Here is a 21,220-nt window from a genome sequence, read left to right as displayed (position 1 = left end):
ATATGCATATTACCCCCCCCCCCCCCGGCTGTCCCTCTCTCGACTGATTCTCTGTAGTGGACACTCATTTCCTATTGTTCAGTTAACCACTAGGCAGACAGCTGCAAATATTTCCTCTCTCTCTGTCTCGCACAAACACGCGCTCACTCCGTTGTGTGGCACGAGAGAGAGAGCGGTTGTGCGCTGGTTGCAGGATGAGTTAGCTTCTTGAATCATACAGCATTTGGGGGGAGGGCGGAGCTTTTCCTATGCTGCTGTTTTGTACATTTTGGCGTGGACTCCTGCTTGCTTCCATTTCAGTCCTGCTCTCAGGAAAGCCGCTGTTTGTTTTTCGGGATTCTTTTTTGCTCTTGGATCATTGTGCATTTGTGGTCTCTTTAAAATAGTTTCTGACATGCACGGTAGTTTTATGGATGTCTAGAAATCTCAATTGAGTTTGTGCTTTATTTATGCTGTGGCGTTGTTGCAGATGTTGGGAAGTTGCGATCCCTGCAGCGCTGTAGATAAAGATTCAAAGCCCAGATTGATTATATTAGGTCTTAGATTCTGTAGTCAGTTAAAGACCAGTTTTGGAGTGCTTTGACTAGCTGTTAGGAGTCTTGTGATATTTATTTTAAATAAATTTTTCACCTAAAAATATAAATTCGGTGATTTTGTTCTTGTGCAACACACCATAAGAGATTTTGAAGAATGTTCATGCTGTTCTTTTCCATCCAACAAAGCATAAAGTGATCAAAAGCTATCAAGTTCCTAAAACAACTCAGAAAGTACCTTAAAATGGTCCATATGAGTCATGCATTATAGTTCAGTTTTATATGCAGCCATTAAAACTGTCAATATTTATTTAACCGCATGTTGTTCCGAAGTCTTTTCAAGCCATAAATTTTAGGCTGAAACTTAAGTTAATTATTCATGGGTAATCTTTCCATTAGTCAAAGCTTTTCTTTCATTTGTGCTTTCACATATTCAAGCTTAGTTGACCTTTCTTTTTTTTATGAGACGTGAAGGATGCAAACCGTGTGAGTTGGATACAGACACGAGATTTGACTCGAATAAGCAACTTTAAATCCTTGATTTCAGCTTATCCATGTTATATATCCATGTCATATTCACTTGTACTAGATAATAAATAAGTGTTACCTGTGTTTTATTATTTTTATTTATTTTTGGAAAATATAATTTCCACATTTATCAGATAAGATTACTGCGTGCACTGCTGGTTACATTTAATTTTATTCATAATTTAACAAAAAATATTGGGTAATATTGTGATAGGGTTAAATAAAGTAAAAATCTGATTATTTTACAGATTTATTTGATCAAGTTCAAATTATTTTTCATATTGATCCTTTAAATTTTTTCGAATATTTACTAAACGTGAAAAAATCTTTTAATTGCAGAAATTATGCATTATTACAAAAATTATGCATTTATTACAAAACATTTACAAATAAATTATTAAATGGAGAGCAGGGCGGACAATATAAGCTTATTATTCTTTTACACTAAGATATCAGCATTGGCTATTAAAAAGCTCATATTAGTTGCCTACTACCAGATAACGCTTACGGATTTGTCATGGTGCAGTAGTTATGGCATGAGAATGAGTGAGTATATGTTGACTACTTTGTTGTTGTTTTGGAATGAATTATTCCTGTAAACATAGTAATGTGGTTGCACTTGCATGCAGGTGATTTCTGGGGGAATTTGATTATCCGGTTTTATTTATCGCTTGTTTTGTCACAGGTTTGGAATTTTGTTTTTACGCTTGGCCCATTGATGTGTGCATGAGTTATGTTTTGGTTATCGTTTGAAATTGTGTAGTAATGATTCCCGAACAAGGGCAGGTACAGGTAAAGGCTTGTTTCTCTTTCACTTTGGCTTAACCGTAATAATCTTTAAAAAAAATAATAATAATTGGGAAGTTCAGTTGGAAATGATCAGAAATGGTTCTTAGGTTCCCTATCTTCCCTTTATTGTAAGCTAATATAGATTGTGTAAAGCTGCCATGCCCTCTTTGTAGTTCTTCCAAAGAACCTTTTAAACTTCTCTCAATCTGTAAATCAAATTGATTCAGCTTCCCATATATGACATGTTTCAGAGCACATCACTGTGCTGATATCAGTGCTCAGATCAGCGCTCCAGAGTTTTTTCCCCACCTGCTGTTCACACGTAGCTTTTGCACCCCACCCAGATCAGTGGTGCTAATGAGCAGATGCAGCGTGAACTCACAGAAGCAGTTATTTATACACTACTCTAACGCTACTTATATCTTGATAAGTTCCACATCTAACAATGGGGCTTCTATGTTTAACAGCGAATAATAAAAGATCTCTGAGCCTTCAGAGTAGCATCTCCAGCTGTTTTATAAAGTTCACTGTAGTTGTTAGTTAATAATGGTCTTATTTTAAAACCAGGGTGAAGATGCAGTGAGCAGATACTGCCTGCAAAGTAATAAAATAATACTGTTTTGTTTTGCTTCCATTGATAATGTTGATGGTAGTAATATTTCATTTTATTAATATATCTGGAAAAAATTATACACACACACACACACACATATATATATATATATAAGATAGTGACGTATATTAAAAAAAATTTGACCTGTAACATAATATATTTTTAAACCATGGTATAGTTGCAGTGACCATATATTTACAAATGGGTCTTAATGGCAACAATACCATGATTTGTTTTGCTTTTTAGTTAGTTTTATTTAATTTTATCTATATTTCTTTATATATTTAAGGATTTTTAATTTAAAAAAATATATTATTCAATGTCATTGTATATAAATGTATAACTTAAACATTTTTTTTTGGACCTGCATCATAGTATTTTCTGGAGCTACTTGTAGTATAATGGTATCTTAAATGTTATGACTCAGTACTTTGGTTTATCTTAGAGTGCTATGAATGATATTACTATTCATCATGGTCATAAACATTGAAATCCTTTATAAATGTATGATCCCATTGCTGACAGTACCATGCTACTGCTGCAGTGCTATTTAGAAAAGGCCTAAGCATTAAAACACTGAGTTTGTTTCCAGTTGTCAGACAGTGCAATGGCCTCCAGAAAGGCCAGCACAGCAGAACGGACAGTTTCTTTAGCTGCGGTACGGTTTCGTGGAGCCGCTTTTGAATCGAACAGACCTTGGCTCATTCCTTGTTGTGTCTGCACTCGTCGTTCCTGCCTCGACACGATCTCTTCTCACACAGCGTCTGAATCACTCTCCTATCTGCGAGCTGGAAACCGGCCTGGTTTCCTCTGTGTGTTGTCACTCAGCAGTGGCAGCGTGATCACGCCTGCGTCTGAAGCGCTTTGTTAGCACCTGTCTCTTCACAATTCTTATTTTCTGTCTGTCATGTTCTCTCTATCTCTCACATTTCTTTTCCGTCTCTCCGAGTTACCGGTTCTCGATTTAGCTTGCCACATGGGTCACATGGTGCTCGCCGCCTTACGTGATGTATTTGTGTCTGCGTGGAGCGTTTGTGTGTGTGTTTCAGGGCACGTGTCTCATGATGTGTGCGAGTGTAACCCCTGTCCTCTTTCTCTCAGTGTGTATGGAGCAGTGTGAGAATGCCGCATCTCTCCTGGCCTCCGTGCGAGAGCAGGAGATGCAGTTCGAGCGTCTGACTCGAGCTCTGGAGGAGGAGAGGAGGAGCGTGGGGCCCTCCGGTACCCTACCCCGCCCCCTCCCCGCCCTGCAGGTAACGCCCTCCCAGCCAATCATGCAGCAGCAGGGTTCCTCGCATCATCACCCATGCCGCATCACTCTGCACCAATGTAGGCACCTCAAGGAGCATGGCGATTAACCCATCCTTCACCGTTGTGTTCAATGTCACCAGAACCCACTTTTTGCATCCTTTCCTCTTGTCATCATTCACCACCCACCCTTTGCACAGCCGTCTGCATCATTCTGCGGTTTATGGCGAGTGGCGTCACAGAATACTTGGTTTTTAAGTCACACTTCCCTTGCATGTTTCCTCATGTCCCCAATTAGTTTGCTACTATATAACCACTCTTTTAGTTTTTTTTGTGAATGTCACACAAACGCATGTCTGTACATGTGTCATTAACCTGTCTGTTTGACTTAGCGGTATGAGTATTCTTTAACGAAGAGGAATTTTCCCCACGTTGTTTACTCACTGTCCTCATGGTGAATGTCTCCGTTATCACTGAAACTTTCTCAACACCAAAACCCCCTTCCGCTGATGTCTGTGAGCAGAGAGATTGCAAACCGGTTTAGTAAGATGAGTCTCCCTTGTGTGTAGAGGATTTCAGAAAGCTCTGTCTTATGGTGGAAATTGCTCAATGCGAACATGTTAAGTATCGTCTAAATCTCAGCTTTCTCAGTTTACTTCAGACTAGAGGACTTCTCTGATTGGTTGCATGATTCTACTTAGAAACGGCCCCTCCTTCGAGGGCGTCGACTCTCTCTGTGTGTGTGTGTGTCTGATTTCAAAAGATTTGAAGGTTTTATTCATAGCTAGAGAGGTGCATAAACGACTTTTGTTTCTCTTGGCACTCAGATACATAAGACAAACATAACATCTCAAAATTGGAAGTACTTCTTCACCTAAATTTATATTCTGTCATTTATACGCTCTCTTGGTGTAAAATAACTGTTATTTTAGTATTATTTATATACTAATGTAGTATTTTTTTAATGTTTTGAATTAGCTTTTTTTCATCTTAATTTTAGTTTGTTTTAGCAATTTATGTGCTTGTCATTTAATTTAAGTATTTCTATATAACTTCAGTCAATTGTCAGTTTTAGTTAATTTAGTACTTCAACTTATTTTAGTTAAGTGCGAGCATTTCTAATTTTGAGTTTTAAGTTTAAGATTTCATCTCATGTATATTTTTTATTTATTTCTGCTTTATTTGAATCACTGAAAACGATAGTTTTAAAAGTTTTAGATAAAGGAATAGTTCACCCAAAATTTTTTTTAATTTTTTTTATGTTGAACAGAAGATATTTTAAAGAACCAAACAGTTGTTGGTCCCCATTGACTTCCATAGTAGTGAAAGAAATACTATGGAAGTCATTGGGGACCATCAACTGTTCATTTACCGGCATTCTTCAAAATATATTTTTATGTTCAACATAAGAAAGAAACTCATACAGGTTTAGATCGACACGAGGGAGAGTAAATGACAATTTTCATATATAGGTGGACTATCCCTGTAATAACACTAGTTTCAAACCCTTGCGGCTTATTTTCTTACATGGAACATGATCTTTTGCAGGATGTCTAGGTTGCACTTTGTGTTCATTAACTTTATAATAATAAATAGGGACTTGATTATATTTGCTAATAAAGACTTAATAGAAATTAATATAAAGCACCATAAATGCAGTCCAAACATTCTAGCCACCACTTTAATTGTTTTAATTTGATTTAATTGAAAAGCTTTCCATCTGTTTACCTTGTAAATATGGAAGCGGAGAACCACCATTTGACATTGACGTCGAACTATGTGCAAAACGTTTTGATGCTCCACATTTGAATTCACCACAAATGTGAATGATACTGAGAACTACAGAAAGATTGAACTCTAGGTATGATTATCACATAAAGGTACCATATGGCTTAAATTGGTGAGTAAATAATAGAGAGGTTTATTTTGTATTTTTGGGAAATCTATTCTTTTTTTATTTTTTAAATCTCTTCCATTCTTTCTCTAGCACACTTTAACATGCAGAGACAGACATTTATGTAAAGATAAGCTGGTCAGCAGTGCTTGGAATGCCGCCATCATACGTATCTGCTCTCTGTTGACATAGTTGTGTAGATATTAACATGCTGAGCAGGCTCAGTTCCTACCTGCTGACAGGTTCCCACAAGCCCGCTTGTCAGCTAAGATTACCATCTACTTTCACGGCTCCCTCTGTGGACTGGGAATAGTACAGCAGCCCACTTCCCCTGGTTTGCGTGTAGAGAATTTGTGCTTTAAGTGTGAATGGTGCTGCATGACATTGTCGTGTAAAAGCATGAGTAGTAATATCTAGTAGCGGTCAACCCCCTTCTCATTCCTGGAATTCATTTATTCATCCATCCATTTCCGCAACATTGTCATGTTTCTCTTATGCAATGGTCTCATTAACTTAAGTCATTTGTTTTAAGTGTTGTTTATCCCTATGCATCCTTTGTATGAACATTCATAAGATAATGTTAGTTTGTTACGGTATTTACTCATGGTCCTGCTACAATTTGTGGTCTCTCTGAATGTTTAGCATTATTCACCGACATGATCAGTGGCCACATTGACGGCTTCTTATCTCTTTTTTTTTTTTTGGGCTGTTGAAATTTTTCTCTCTGTCTCTTTAGAACGGCCGTGTCACTGGTGATGCAGAGTTAGAACGGCTCAAATTAAGTGAGGGATACATCAACGGGACTCAGGTTAGTATGGTGTCTGCAATGGATAATTTTCTTTAGATGGAGATGTTCCAATTGTGCAACTAGATTAATAATATGATTATGAATACTACTACGACTAATAATAATTTCACAGAAATTAAATAGAATTAAGATTGTTGCATTATTATTATAAAATATAGGCCTAAATAATGATTAGTTATTTTTATGTATCAGGAAAAAAAACACTTTAGTTTTTTGTAAACATTTTATTCAGGAAAAAGGTATAATGTACATTGTATAAATTCAAATGCTTGCTTGCTTCATTGTTCATCTGTTTTATGCTTTGAAAAACAAGGCGTATTGACACAGCTCTGCTCTCTATTGTTGAACCCTGTGTGTCAGTGTACATGAAAGATACTCCTGCCCATATTTTCACACTTAATTCTTCTGTTTCTGCACTAACTTGTTGTTGGGTTGTCATTAACGTCCACCTGCGTATGCTCCAGATGGTGTTTGTGTGTGAGTGTACACACTTCCTGTTCTTGGCTTATGCTCACTATTGTTCTTTGTTTACGCGTCTGTGCTACAGTACAGGATGTTGGACCCTGGTCATTTTGTTGAGTCGGTCACAGTGGAGGAGGACCCCCATGAGTCGATGCCATTTATTTCAGTTGAAACCATTAATGATGGCACCACACGTCGCACTGAGACCACAGTAAGTTTGCAATCTAATTGAACTGACAACATTGTCAAGTATGACCACTTGTCTTTGGAAAGATAATGATGGCGCTTCCTCTTATCAGGTAAAGAAGGTCACAAAGACGACTACCACACGAACAGTCATTCCCTCAGTCTCCGACACACTTTCCCTTGATGGCACTGGTTCAGTCACTGGGATACCCGTTTGTAATACCCCAGTGGACCGTGTGTACAGGCCACCGGGTGGCCCCATGGACTACCCCACCGCTACTGTCCCCCGTAACTACCACTATGGACCACCAGGCTATGATGATTTCCGCAGCTACCCTCCTTCTGAAGCCTACGCCAGTCTCAACCGAGGGACACGAATGGATGACCGCTACAGGTCTGTGCCTGTTGCGTTTGCATTGTATGAGATCGAGCGTTGTAGATGTACAAATTAATTCCCCTGTTGCGTTCTCTTTAGGCCTGTGGATGGCTATCGCACGCTGGACTCCGCCTATTGCACCCACAGCCGGCCGCAGTTGGACCCGTACGCAGCCCAGCCCCAGGTAGGACGTATGGGTAGTGCTATGGAGATCTCTGGCATGCAGCGATTTGTACCAGAGCCATACGGCCTGGAGGATGATCAGAGAAGCCTGGGATACGACGATCCCGATTATGGCATGGGACCAGCCATGCATTACAGCACAATGCCCCGGTTGGCACATGCACACCATGCCCCACCTCCACGCCGGACAGGGTAAGTGTATTCATTTTGATTGGGAAAGGTATTAAAGGAATAGTCCACCTAAAACTTGCATTTACTCACTCTCATGTTGTTCCAAACCTGTATGTCTGTCTGTTTTTTCTTTTCTTTTTTTCAAAATATCATCTTTTGCGTTTCACAGAAGAAGGGGGTAAAAAAAATCAGTCCGTTTGAACTTCTGTTTGTTTTGTGTAGGTCATATGAGGGCACACTGGATGGTGATATGAGTGGAGCTGGTGATATGTATTATTGGGGCGGAGGAGCTCCGCTGGCTCAGGGAGAGAGAGGCAGCATGGCATCATTGGACAGCACTCTTCGTAAAGGCCCCGCCCCCACAGCATGGAGGCAGCCGGAGCTTCCTGAAGTCATCGCTATGCTCAACTACCGCCTGGACCCTGTCAAAAGCAACGCTGCAGCGTACTTGCAACACCTCACTTTTAAGAACGATAAGGTTAGTATTAACGTACACGATATGCTCGGTATCCCAGCACACACAGCAGTATATTAAACGTCAAATGCAATACTGTTCAAAATTTTGGGGTCAGTTGGTTTTTAATTAAAAACAGTGTTATTGTTGAATATTACAAAACTGTTATCTTTTAAAATATTTTAAAATGTAATTTATTCCTATAAAGCGAAGTTGGATTTTCATCAGTCATTACTTCAGTTTTTAGTGTCACATGATCCATCAGAAATCATTCTAATATGCTGATTTGATGGTAAAAAGTTTCTTGAGCAGAAATGTTGAAAATTGTTGTGCTGCTTAATATTTTTAACACTGTAATGAACAAAGTTATTTAAGTATTTTTGTAACATTATAAATGTCGTTACTATCTCTTTTGTTGTGCATCCTTGCTGAATAATAGTATTAATTTAAAAACTTACTCAAGCCAAACTTTTATTCTGATTGCCTGTGATTTCATCACTTAGTACTGGCTTTTGAGAAGTCAACAAATGACATGGTGTCTATGCAAATTCCATGCTCTCAGTCTTTCCTCTCTGTCTTTGCAGGTGAAGTCAGAAGTAAGACGACTGAAGGGGATCCCTGCCCTCGTGTCCATGCTGGATAACCCAAAGAAGGAGGTGCATTACGCAGCATGCGGAGCACTCAAGAACATCTCATACGGACGAGATCCAGATAACAAGATAGCCATCAAGAACTGTGACGGAATTCCCGCGCTGGTGCGGCTACTGAGGAAGACGAGAGATCAGGACCTTACTGACACCATAACGGGTACACACTGGTTTTGTGCTATTAAAGTCACAATGAAACAGACTTCCACCCTGTCTACACTGGATGCGAGTGCCGTGGTGCGGCGCGACAAAATACTATAGAACTCATTATAATCAGTGATTCTGTCTACACTGGATGCGGCGCAGCAAATCCCAGTCAGTAAACTGCTGTCTCATTTGCAGCAAATATTTTTCAATGGTCGCTTTGTCACATCCAGTGTAGACAGACTTTAGCTGTTTCGTCATGACACGACAACTGTCGTGTCCGGTGTAGACACGGTGTTAGCAACAAATCTATATTGAGATGTACATCTGAGTGAAGCAGATTATCAAAAAAGGAAAAATGTAGATTGGTGACTTATCCATTGGTTGTTGATTGACTGGAGGCAGATCTGAATGCAGTAAATTGTAAGAACTTCATCTGCTAGAAATCTGTTGTTTCACCAACCTTTTGAGTTAAAAATTACGAATTCAAAAGAAAAAAACTAAACCTGCATGGATTGATCATTTACAGTAAGATCAATAACATGCATTTAGACTGTGCGAATTTCCAATGTTTTATTTATTTATTTTTTTAAGCAAGATGCATTACATTGATCAAAAAGTGACAGTAAACACCTTTACCTATAAGGTTATGGAAGAATTTTGTTTCAGAACTTTGTTTATCATACAATCCTGGTAAAAAAAAAAAGTTCATTGTTTTGACAAAAATCTAAAGCAGTACAGCTGTTTACAACACTAATAAGAACCGTTTCTTGAGCACCAAATCAGCATATTGGAGTGATTTCTGAACGATGATGTGACACTAAAGACTGGAGTAATGGCTGGAATAAGTTACAGGAATAATTTTTTTAAATATTAAATATAGAAGGTTGTTTAAAAGCTATAATATTTCACAATATTGCTTTTTCACTAGTTTTGATCAAATAAATTCTTATTTTTTTTAAGCAAGATGCATTACATTGATCAAAAAGTGACAGTAAACACCTTTACCTATAAGGTTATGGAAGAATTTTGTTTCAGAACTTTGTTTATCATACAATCCTGGTAAAAAAAAAAAAGTTCATTGTTTTGACAAAAATCTAAAGCAGTACAGCTGTTTACAACACTAATAAGAACCGTTTCTTGAGCACCAAATCAGCATATTGGAGTGATTTCTGAACGATGATGTGACACTAAAGACTGGAGTAATGGCTGGAATAAGTTACAGGAATAATTTTTTTAAATATTAAATATAGAAGGTTGTTTAAAAGCTATAATATTTCACAATATTGCTTTTTCACTAGTTTTGATCAAATAAATTCAGCTTTGGTAAGCATGAGAGACTTCTGTCAAAAACATTTAAAAAAAAAAAAAAAAAAATGTTCTGTCAATTTCCATTTTGATGTTAACATCCCGTTTCAGGTGATTCAACCACAAGTGGTCAGACAAGACAGTTTGTCGCTTGCATCTTGTAGTAACTGATTGCTCGTTCTCTCTCAGGCACGCTGTGGAACCTGTCGTCTCACGACTCTGTAAAGATGGAGATCGTGGACCACGCACTGCATGCCCTGTCCGACGAGGTGATGGTTCCTCGCTCGGGCTGGGAGAGGGGGAACGAAGGGGGAGAGGAGAGCTGCAAACCCAGACACTTGGAGTGGGAGACGGCACTCACCAACACCACCGGCTGCTTAAGGTGCGTTACATTAATGCATTTGGCAGATGCTTTTATCCAAAGTGGCTGAGAGCGAATTCAAATGATACATTTTTCAGCTTGAGAATCAAGAGTAGTTAAGCCAGAGAGAGGGGCGGAGGAAAGGATTAGGATGTATTTAGGAGGGACAGCTTTATGATTCAGATTAATGAAAGACGTTAAAGGGAGGAGGGGTGTGGCTCAGTGCTGCTAAAGAATTCCTGTCAAGTTTGTGTGTATGTGTGAGGAAACTGCATTTTATGTGGAAGAAAGGAGGGAAGTGCAACGGAAATGCTCTTGAATTGTGTTTGCGAGCAAGAACCTCTGAGGCTGTGAAAGACTCGGGACAAAGCTTGGACAAAAGAGAGAAATGTGATCTTTGAATCCACTTATTTCCCTTGAGTGCTTCTCTTTGAGAGTGTCCCTCACTTCTCCCACTCGCCTGTTAGGTTAGTTAGGTCAGTTCAGTCAGAGGAATGGTTTTACACTGTGATTACATTTAAGTAGAGCTAACGGTATTTAGTCTTTTTAACCCTCACCATTCAGCTTTTCAGATGCCATCTGTGTATACACTTGTTTAATATGTTTTAGGTGATGACCTGGAGCTAAAACTTTCTGTGCGTGCCAAACTTTACTAAACATTAAACAGGCTGTGTCCTAATTAGTTGCATGACGTTTTGCTCTCAGGAATGTGAGCTCGGAGCGGAGCGAGGCCAGGAGGAAGCTGAGGGAGTGCTCTGGACTGGTCGACTCGCTCATGTACATCGTCCAGTCACAGATCAACTGTAAAGATGTGGACAACAAGGTAACAACTGGACTTTGACCTTTCGGGCTTTGAAAGCTGCACTTTCATGTGTACTGCTCTTTTTATGATGGGGAAGCACATGAGTAGAGCGTTTTAGGGAAGAGCAAAGGGGGAAGAAAAAGCATTGTTGGTCATTTTTGTTATTGCATATTGATGCAGTGTTATAATTAGGGTCTGGGTTATTTAGAGCCTGTAGGTTTTTTTGGGGCTGTTCGACTTTTATTTATTTATATAAAATCGTTGATGAAAGAGTGGAGACTGATCCTATTAACTAAAGAACTATATACAGTGGGGCAAAAAAGTATTTAGTCAGCCACCAATTGAATCACAATTTTTCATCTCACTGTAACCCATTATTAACACTGTTATAGGTCAAAGTTCAGAAAATGGATCTGAAGTGGGAAACTCGAGTAATGTTTTAGGGGGAAAATGTGTTTTTCATCCCGTTTCACATTCGTTTTATGAGCTACACTACTTTGGTAAAGTAAGAAGGCATTTTAAGGGGACCAGTCACACAAATAAGGTTTTTATTGATCTGAAGGAAGTAGACGTGGAATCATTAAAAAGTATCCGATTATGTCGCTGGACACTAAACTCTAATGCTCTGTTTTAAAGCCTAGTAAGCATCTAGACTATCATGGACAAAGATATTTTAGCATAAATTTACAAATCTGTTCTTAGAAAACTGGAAAATGTCCGCAAAATCTTTTAGATATGATTTTTGTGTGACTGGTCTGTAAAAATGCTTTCTGGATTTATAACATTTCACTAGTAACCACCAGAGGGTGCCAGAACGCAGCATTTCTGATAACTCCATTCTTTATAAACCTTCACTGTTAATCTTTAATCATACAGACATATTAAAAAGATAATTGTCTGATTCTTTTAAAACTTGCATTTTGTCACCTCTGTGAAGTCAAATGGTAGTTCATAGGTGTTCACTAGTCGTGGTGGTGAACTTTATTATGGAAAGTTTGCTTTAGCAAGCGGTTTCAAACTCCAAATGGACTTTGGGCTGATTTTATTTGAAATTGCATCACATCAGTTTATTCTTTGATTTCGCTTGAAGTATATTGGGGCTTTAAGTCACCAGTCATTAAAACACATGGGGTTTTCCACAGGGAGTAAATGTAGCCTCTGTCATAATAACTGTGTCTGAAGAAGTCTTTGTCTAAAGAAAATCCCCTTCTTAAACCTTAAAAGGTTTTCTTCAGACTTGTCACAAATTACATCACTACCATTAAACGGCAGATAAGATTTCTGTGCCACTTCGTGTGTCATTCTATTTCACTTGTTGCTCATGCCGTCTGCTTTGTTCAGGAAAAAAAGAGGATGATGGAACTTCAGATACCATTGACATTCCAAAGAGAAGCACACCAGCCAAAGGTACAATGACAGTCTTGTTTCGCCTTGAATGCTTACACTAGTAGTTTAGTTTTGCCTTGTGTTGTAGTTGAATAATAGATGAAATCAAATGTAATGATTGTGTTTTGTAGGTTATGAGTTGCTGTTCCAGCCAGAGGTGGTGCGTGTCTACACTTCTCTCCTGAAAGAGAGCAAGAACCCCTCAGTTCTCGAAGCCGCGGCGGGGGCCGTGCAGAACCTGTGTGCGGGCCGCTGGACTGTGAGTAATAGTCACTTTGAATGCATTTCTGTGTGAAGATACGGTACTGCTATTGCAGTCCAGAGCATATTAGACTCATTCAACATTAAAGGAGCAGGAATTAAAGTGTTCCATCGCTACGATGGATTTCCGTCAGTTCATAAAGAAAGATTCCTGAATGATTCAGCCGTTCGAACAAATCAATTGAATGAATGATTCAGTGATAAAAATCAGTGACTTGCTGCCATCTGCTGGTGGATTTAGTTTCATTTTTAGCGTTTAATTTCAGTTATTTAAATCATTTAATATTTCTGTATTCAAAATTTTATATTTAAAACTTTAATCTCCACATTAATTTATAAATTGAACTGCACTCATGCCACCTCTGAGCCTCATTAAATGTCTTAATGTACCTACAAGCCACTTTTGTGTTCTGTGCCACCTCTGTAGTATAAATTAATTTATTAATACTAATTTCATATGATTGGTAACTTATTTGTCTTATTCTACTTATTATATTGTTTTAAACATAAATTTTAAAAAGCTTATAAACACAATTTTTTTAATTTGACAGATGAAAATGATGCCATTTATAAAGGTAAAAAGAAAATACTCCTTTGTCACTTTAAGGAGTCAAATGTCACCTTGTAGTAGGAAGGCAAATTTTTTTATCAGAATTTGGTTATTGATCAGAAGGTGCTCCTAAATTTTTAAATTAGGAGGACAAGCGCTCCTGACTGAAATTATAGCTAAAAATGAAACTAAATCTGCCAGCAGGTGGCGGCAAGTCACTGATTTATAAACATAATTTTTTTAATTTGACAGATGAAAATTATGCCATTTATAAAGGTAAAAAGAAAATACTCCTTTGTCACTTTAAGGAGTCAAATGTCACCTTGTAGTAGGAAGGCAAATTTTTTTATCAGAATTTGGTTATTGATCAGAAGGTGCTCCTAAATTTTTTAATTAGGAGGACAAGCACTCCTGACTGAAATTATAGCTAAAAATGAAACTAAATCTGCCAGCAGGTGGCGGCAAGTCACTGATTTTATCACTAAATCATTCATTCAATTGATTCGGTCGAACGGCTGAATCATTCAGGAATGAAGCAACTGTATTTATGAACTTAGTGATGGAACTCTTTAATCCCTGAAGGAGCCATATTTTTATTATTTAATTAAAAGCTTGATTTACTATGAAAACCTAATGCAACTTTAACTCTTTAATCCAGAAATACAAGTGTTTATGGAAACTGTGCTGCAAAAACTATTCGTTCTGAACTTCTGTAGCTTTTTTTATTCAATGAAACATTTTGGCGCTGAAAAAAATATTACCTACATAAGTGGACATCAGTGGGGAGAAAAGTAAACGAAAGTATCATTTGACTTCTTTTACAATACATCTACTATATTTATTTCTTGATACTGATTGGTAGACACACATCCCAAGGGTGATTTAATCTGATTCAAAACTATGCCACAATACCACGTAAGCGTGTATTAAATTTGAAAAACATTCAATTGTCCGTAAACCAGAGCAATTAAAGGAGCTTAATTTTAAGAAGCCAAAATCATCATTAATTAATAATGGAAACAAGACTATCAAGATAAAACCATTATTATTTGTGCTGCATTCCATTTTGCAATTATAATTTAATCTTGTCATAAATTCAGCACACCCCTTTCTTATACAGCAGTGTGCTTTGTCCTTCTACCCAATATGCATTATACAAATATGTAATATATATTTTTTATTTTAGTTGTTTTTCAAAGTTTTTTTTGTTTGTTAAATCCTATTTAAAGTTCAAATAAATTAAATGTTTAAAAGATTAATATTTATAATGTTTCCAAGGTCAATGAGTCAAATAATTGTGACCTCAATATTGGAGGGGCATATATATATATATATATATATATATTACATACATACATACATACATACATACATACACATGTATGTATATATATATATATACGCACATACGTTTTTCAGCCTGGTTCTCATGAGAACCTGGAGATTTGGTTTGGTCCTCACACTGCATATACAGTTACCCATTAAATATAACTATAAAAAAATTAAGACTGATAATAATATTGCACTTTTATTTATTTTTTAAAATAAAATTAATAAACTAAATAATAAAGTGTGATAATACTGTTCTATTTTAAAATTAAAGGGAAGTATTAAATACAAATACTTTATAGTAAACTTTTTTTTTTTTTTTTTTTTTTTTTTTTTTACTGTTTAATTTTCATAATTTTCGAACTTAAAATCAGCTAACGTTTATTTTGGCGGGTTGCCGGCTAAGTAAGTATATGCGCTTCCGGGTTTGAAGCTGCCGATCGAAGAACGTAAGTGAATGAAATGTCACAGTTTTGCATTGTGCTTTATGCTTTCGGAACAGAAATCTTATACAGTACAGTTTGTCGATCTAAAATGGTGATTGTGCATTAACAGCTGTCAATCATGTCGGTACGCAAATCTTTTTTTTTTTTTTTTTTTTACCGTTTAATTTTCATCATTTTCGAACTTAAAATCAGCTAACGTTTATTTTGGCGGGTTGCCGGCTAAGTAAGTATATGCGCTTCCGGGTTTGAAGCTGCCGATCGAAGAACGTAAGTGAATGAAATCACAGTTTTGCATTGTGCTTTGAAAAAACGGCAGCGGATAGCCTAAATTTATGCTTTTCGGAACAGAAATCTTATACAGTTTGTCGATCTAAAATGGTGATTGTGCATTAACAGCTGTCAATCATGTCGGTACGCAAATGCGCTGTCAGAACTTATTTACGAAGCGCATTTTTTGTTTTGGTCGCACCTGCGGACCACTTATGTGCACCCCTGTATGTGTGTGTGTGTGTATATATATGTGTATGTGTGTATATATATATATGTGTATTTGTTGTTGTTTTTATTTTTGTCATAATCGAGCAGCTCTTGTCTATCATCATTTATTCCTTAGTTAATGTTTGTTTGATTAGGTTCCTCAGAAGGAAAAATCTGACAGTATCATAATTTTTACTTCTGTCCTTTCATCTTTTCAGTATGGGCGGTACATCAGAGCAGTGGTTAGACAGGAGCATGGCCTGCCGATGATGACCGAGCTGTTGTCTCATGGGAACGACCGTGTGGTCAAAGCCATGTCCGGAGCCTTGAGAAACCTGGCCATTGACGCTCGCAACCGTGAGCTGCTAGGTATGTGAACAAACAATACCTGTTTGGCCTTCGTATTTGTGTCCATTCAGTGTTATTCCCATCAAATCGTGTACAAAAAGCCATATTTGTACAGTCCCAATGAATAAATCCTAGTGTATTTTACCCTCTTCCTCTCTCTGTGTAGGGAAGCATGCAGTGCCTAACTTGGTGGCCAATCTGCCAGGCGGGGGTCAGAGTCAGCCTGCGCGCGCGCTCTCAGAGGAGACGGTGGTGTCTGTTCTCAGCACTATGACGGAGGTGGTCGGCTCCAGCGTGGATGCGGCTAAAACCCTGCGCAGCTCCCAGGGAATCGAGAGACTGGTGCTCATCAACAAAGACAGGTATGTATAAGTGGTTTTTAATAACTGTCCGGTCACATTGGAGAAACCTGGAAGAGGAACAAGTATGCCAAAACTGCAAATGCCAATCCTCCGCTTTCCCTTTTAGCAACCGTTCAGATCGGGAGGTGCGTGGCGCTGGGCTGGTGCTGCAGATCGTGTGGGGCTTCAAAGAGCTCCGCCGCACACTGGAGAAAGACGGCTGGAAGAAAACAGACTTCATGGTGAACCTTAACCCTCCTAACAACACCCGCAGCAACGGAGGATACGAGGACAGCACCCTGCCGCTAATAGACAGGGGTAAGACACAACACATTCCTGCTGAATGCTCTGTAGTGCGTTTAACACAACAAACGGATGTTTATCGGCCGCATGGACATACAGGATACATCTCAGTGTTTCTGAGATCTGACTTTGTTTGGGTCTCTTTGTTAGGGGGCAAACAGGACAGAGACATGATTCCTCTTAATGACATGGGACCAGGTAAAAAAAACACATACTTTATTCTTACAGTTTATGGTTATATACACAATGTCTAAAATGAACTTTTAGCCACATTTTCCAGTGGTGGATTAGGTTTTCCCAATTCTCATATTTTTTTAACACTTGTGTCTTTTTACTTCAGCTTGCACTTTAAAATTAAATATATTATAAAATGTTACATATAAAGTATATAAAACATGTTAATAGTAAATATCATGTGCATCAAGTTTGGGGTTGGTAAATTTTTTTTTTTTTTTTTTTTTTTTTTTAAATGTCTTTCAATTAATGCATTTAAGATGCATTTATTTGATCAAAAATGCAGTAATAACTTTAAATTGTACAATATTTCACAATATTACTATGACTGTTTTCTATTTAGAAGTGTAATTTATTCTTGTGATGGCAAAGTTGAATTTTCAGCATCATTACTCCAGTCTTCATTGTCACATGATCCTTCAGAAATCATTCTAAAATGCTGATTTTAACAATGTGGTGAAAAAGACATAGTAAACACGCTTATAGTGTTACAAATGATCACTTTTGATCAATTCAGCATCTTTGCTGAATACAAGTGTCACTTTCTTGGGAGGAAAAAAAAGTATTTCTCCAACTCAAAATGCTTTTTATCTGTGGTGCCAGACGCTTACTCTACGCTAGACCAGAGAGGACGGAGAAACACTTTAGACGACACTCTGGATCGCTCTGACAGAGAGGCACTTCAGGTAACACACCTGCAAGGGAACATCCACTCCTGAGCAGTTACACACAACAAACTAAACTTCCCTCACAAGCAATTCAGCACACCAGACATCCCAAAACCCACACACTACACAAGCTGAAACTTGTTATTAACCTACTGTGATTTCACTAATAATACTAAGAGGGGTCTCACCTCCACTAACTCTCTCACACGCCCCTCTCCTTCTATTATCACTCACCTCTTCTTCAATGCCTTTCCCTTTCTTTTATCCTCTGTCAATCTCTCTCTCTCTCTCTCTGTGTGTCTCTCTCTCTCTCTCTCTCTCTCTCTGACTCTCAGGGAGGAATGTATGGGGAGAGGCGGGGCTCTTTGCCTCTCTTGGACTCTTGGACTCTTTAGGCCACTCCCCCTCCCCCCCACTCAGTGCATGAGCACGCATGGTATGTGTGTCCACCTTCTGCATGGCCTTCATGTGGATATTTAAGTGTATGCGTGCTGCTCAGTGTTATTTGTGGTTCTAACCCTCATTAACTGTATTTTGTTATTCTATACTTGAGTGGAAATGGTTTTTACTAACTATCTCGTCCAGTGTTGGGGAAGCTTCTTTAAATTTGGTGTAGCTTGTAGTTGGAAAGCTATAGTTTCACAGTAGTTGAATTAAGCTACAACTACTGAAGTGCAGTTAGGTATACAAGCTGCTTAGTAAAATGATGAATTTATTTATCATAATGTATTTTTACAACTGGGGCCATATTTGTTTCATACAAAAATAATGATCTCAAATAAGAAGACGGGTTTAAGTTGCACACAATAAACAAATGAAAGTCAGTTTACATTTCAAGAAATGTGTGAGTGTATGTATATAAATTAGTGCTGTCAAAAGATTAATCGCGATTAATTGCATCCAAAATATAAGTTTTTGTTTACATAATATGTGTGTGTACTGTGTATGTTTATGTATATAAATAAATACACATGCATGTATATATTTAAGAAAACAATTTTATTTTTTTAAGTGTATATATATATATGCATGTAAATACATGTAAATATTTTCAAAATATTGACTGTATATGTGTGCATTTATTTATTTATTTATATATATATATATATATAATATACACGGTACACACATTATGTAAACAAACTTTTATTTTGGATGTGATTTAATCTTTTGACCGCACTAATATAAATTAAATAAATTTATTTTTTTGCCTTCACTGCCTTTCTGCAGTGAAATATTTAACAACTAAAGTCGAGGTAAAATGGACTCAATTTGAAATGTCTTTTTTTAAGTTTTCTTTTTACATTTTTCAATTAGAGCCATATTTATCTGGTGCAAAAACAAGGATGTCAAATAGGATGACAGCTTTAAATTCAAACTTTAAATGTAATATTTAAAGACTAAAGATTTAAAAACAAAAATTTAATATTTAATTTTTTACAATTGATCAGCTTTTTGTGCAATTTAATCTGCTTTAATGAAACGACTTTACAGTGAACAACTAAAGTAAAAATATTAATGCCTGAATAGTCTATTTCACTGAATTTATTTTCTTTTTTAATGTATTCTTATATTCGATTTTTCATTAGCGCTCTAATTAATCTGGTGCAAAAACAAGGATATCTAATGGGATGACCGCTTTAAATTTAAACACATTTACAGTGAACAACTAGTCAAACAAATTACTGAAAATACATTACATTTAAAAAAAAAAAAATGTTCAGAAAACAGCTCAGCCAATGTCGCTTTCCATTAGTAGGGTTGCTGCTTTTCAGTCAGTTACTCCCCAACACTGATCTCTTCCTCTCATGTGTCCACTTTGGTCACATGACTGATGTTTCAGTGTTTGTATCAGTCATCACTTTGCCACATAAAACGGGTGATGTGAATGGTGTGATGCGCACAAATTCTCATCGCAGCTCTTTGATGACACATTACTGAATCATTTCCCTTTGTTATTAGTAAACCTAATATAAGCGAGTACCACGTCTGACCTTCACGTCTCATCCTGTTTCTGTCCACAGAAAAACTGATCGTGTGCATCACCCGCCGTGAGTTTCCTCCTCCTGCCTACTGTCCCTGCTGAGCCTCTGATCTCATCACTTACGGGACCATTGCCACTAATTGCAAAGACCCTTCTGTAGTTTTCAACATTCTCATGTTGTCACTCTCATGTGATTGAGAACAGCCACTACTTCAAACGGACTCTTTTTATGTCAAATAATGGAAACACTAGGGACTACAAGCTCTATTTAGTCACATCCCCAGCTTATTGAGCTTTATAAATCATTTCCTTATTATTTTGTTTTTGTTTTTTGCTTATGCATCTATTAGAACACTAGTATAGTATGGCGTCGGTGTTTTGATTATTTTGCTTCATCCTGCTTTGTGGTTCACAGTGATAAAAAGGTAAAGCCAAATTGCATCAGTCATATGCGGCCTGCAGAAAATGTATATAGAATTTTTCGGTAAGTTTTGTGTCTCGTTGATGCATTGCCACAGGCATGAGGCCTATTTTTTGTCGTTTTCTGAAAGCACTAGACGATCACCAATTCCCCTTAAGTTATCCATCTGTGGTTTTTGTGGATGGTCTCGTGGAGTGTTCGGTCTCTAGGAAGTGGTTGTTGTGACCGCGTGGATGAAGCATTACAAAAGAGGCAGAGGGATATTTGATTGGGAGATTTTTGTTTTTATTTTGTAAACCAGTAGCATTCAAGAAAGTTCTCTAGTGGTAGGTGAGTATAGTTTTATTCATTCAGTTGTCAAATTTGCAAAGCTGGTTTGGGATTATGTTTTTCCCCCTTTGTTTTGTCTTTTAAAATTGTCACTGACAACGATTAGCTTCTGTGTGGGAACTCAACAGTTCCTCACTCTTCATTTATAATAAGTACAATTAAATAGCCACAAAAGAGAAGATAAAAAAAAGCCTTTAACTCTGAGACAAATTGTAGCCCTGGACTTCGATCTGTCTGAATATAAATGAATGTGTAAATATGACCGTGTCTCACAAATCCACTCTGCATACTTGGAGTGCCTCGCTTGCTCAGCGCGACGTTTGAGTGTGTTTGTGATGAGCGGTGAACAGGGATGTTTGGCCACCCTTCTGCCTCTTGGTTTCAGTGCCTGTCTGTGTAGAGAGTGAACGAGTGTACATTTGAGGATGTATATGCATTTTTTTTTTTTTTCTGAGATCCATAAGTACAGTGCTCGTTTCTTAGACTGCATAATTAAAAATGCACAGTAAGTCTGTTGTAGATATTTACTGAATGGAAACTAGCACTAGGGGTCAATGGATTTATTATTTTTAAGATTAATTTTTTTCCCCCAATGCCTTTTTAATTCCGTCTGCCAATCCACAATCTAATCCTTC

At 37.5% G+C, this 21,220-nt stretch overlaps 1 protein-coding gene and 1 long non-coding RNA gene across 2 annotated transcripts in view; both read left to right on the top strand.

Annotated features, from left to right (window-relative positions):
* Window positions 1-21,220, top strand: part of LOC107552243 (catenin delta-1-like) — a 42,740-nt gene that overhangs the window by 18,152 nt on the left and 3,368 nt on the right. Inside the window, exons 2-18 of the mRNA XM_016234103.1 lie at window positions 3,565-3,716; window positions 6,342-6,413; window positions 6,961-7,086; window positions 7,175-7,455; window positions 7,537-7,812; window positions 8,014-8,269; window positions 8,830-9,052; window positions 10,534-10,726; window positions 11,411-11,528; window positions 12,785-12,914; window positions 13,025-13,152; window positions 16,175-16,325; window positions 16,471-16,666; window positions 16,773-16,963; window positions 17,099-17,146; window positions 17,786-17,868; window positions 18,186-18,205. Coding sequence (XP_016089589.1) covers window positions 3,570-3,716; window positions 6,342-6,413; window positions 6,961-7,086; window positions 7,175-7,455; window positions 7,537-7,812; window positions 8,014-8,269; window positions 8,830-9,052; window positions 10,534-10,726; window positions 11,411-11,528; window positions 12,785-12,914; window positions 13,025-13,152; window positions 16,175-16,325; window positions 16,471-16,666; window positions 16,773-16,963; window positions 17,099-17,146; window positions 17,786-17,868; window positions 18,186-18,205 — 2,639 coding nt within the window. The 5' untranslated portion in view covers window positions 3,565-3,569. The remainder of the gene's footprint in view (window positions 1-3,564; window positions 3,717-6,341; window positions 6,414-6,960; window positions 7,087-7,174; window positions 7,456-7,536; window positions 7,813-8,013; window positions 8,270-8,829; window positions 9,053-10,533; window positions 10,727-11,410; window positions 11,529-12,784; window positions 12,915-13,024; window positions 13,153-16,174; window positions 16,326-16,470; window positions 16,667-16,772; window positions 16,964-17,098; window positions 17,147-17,785; window positions 17,869-18,185; window positions 18,206-21,220) is intronic.
* Window positions 18,242-20,797, top strand: LOC107551576 (uncharacterized). Its single transcript, XR_001604780.1, has 2 exons — window positions 18,242-18,286; window positions 19,875-20,797. It is a non-coding gene; the product is annotated as an uncharacterized lncRNA (long non-coding RNA).

The sequence above is a fragment of the Sinocyclocheilus grahami genome, unplaced genomic scaffold, assembly GCF_001515645.1.
Source record: "Sinocyclocheilus grahami isolate Dianchi unplaced genomic scaffold, SAMN03320097.WGS_v1.1 scaffold17.1, whole genome shotgun sequence".
In the NCBI taxonomy this organism is placed as follows: Eukaryota; Metazoa; Chordata; class Actinopteri; order Cypriniformes; family Cyprinidae; genus Sinocyclocheilus; species Sinocyclocheilus grahami.
Note: the sequence above shows the minus strand (reverse complement) of the source record. Positions and strands in the feature narration are given on the sequence as shown.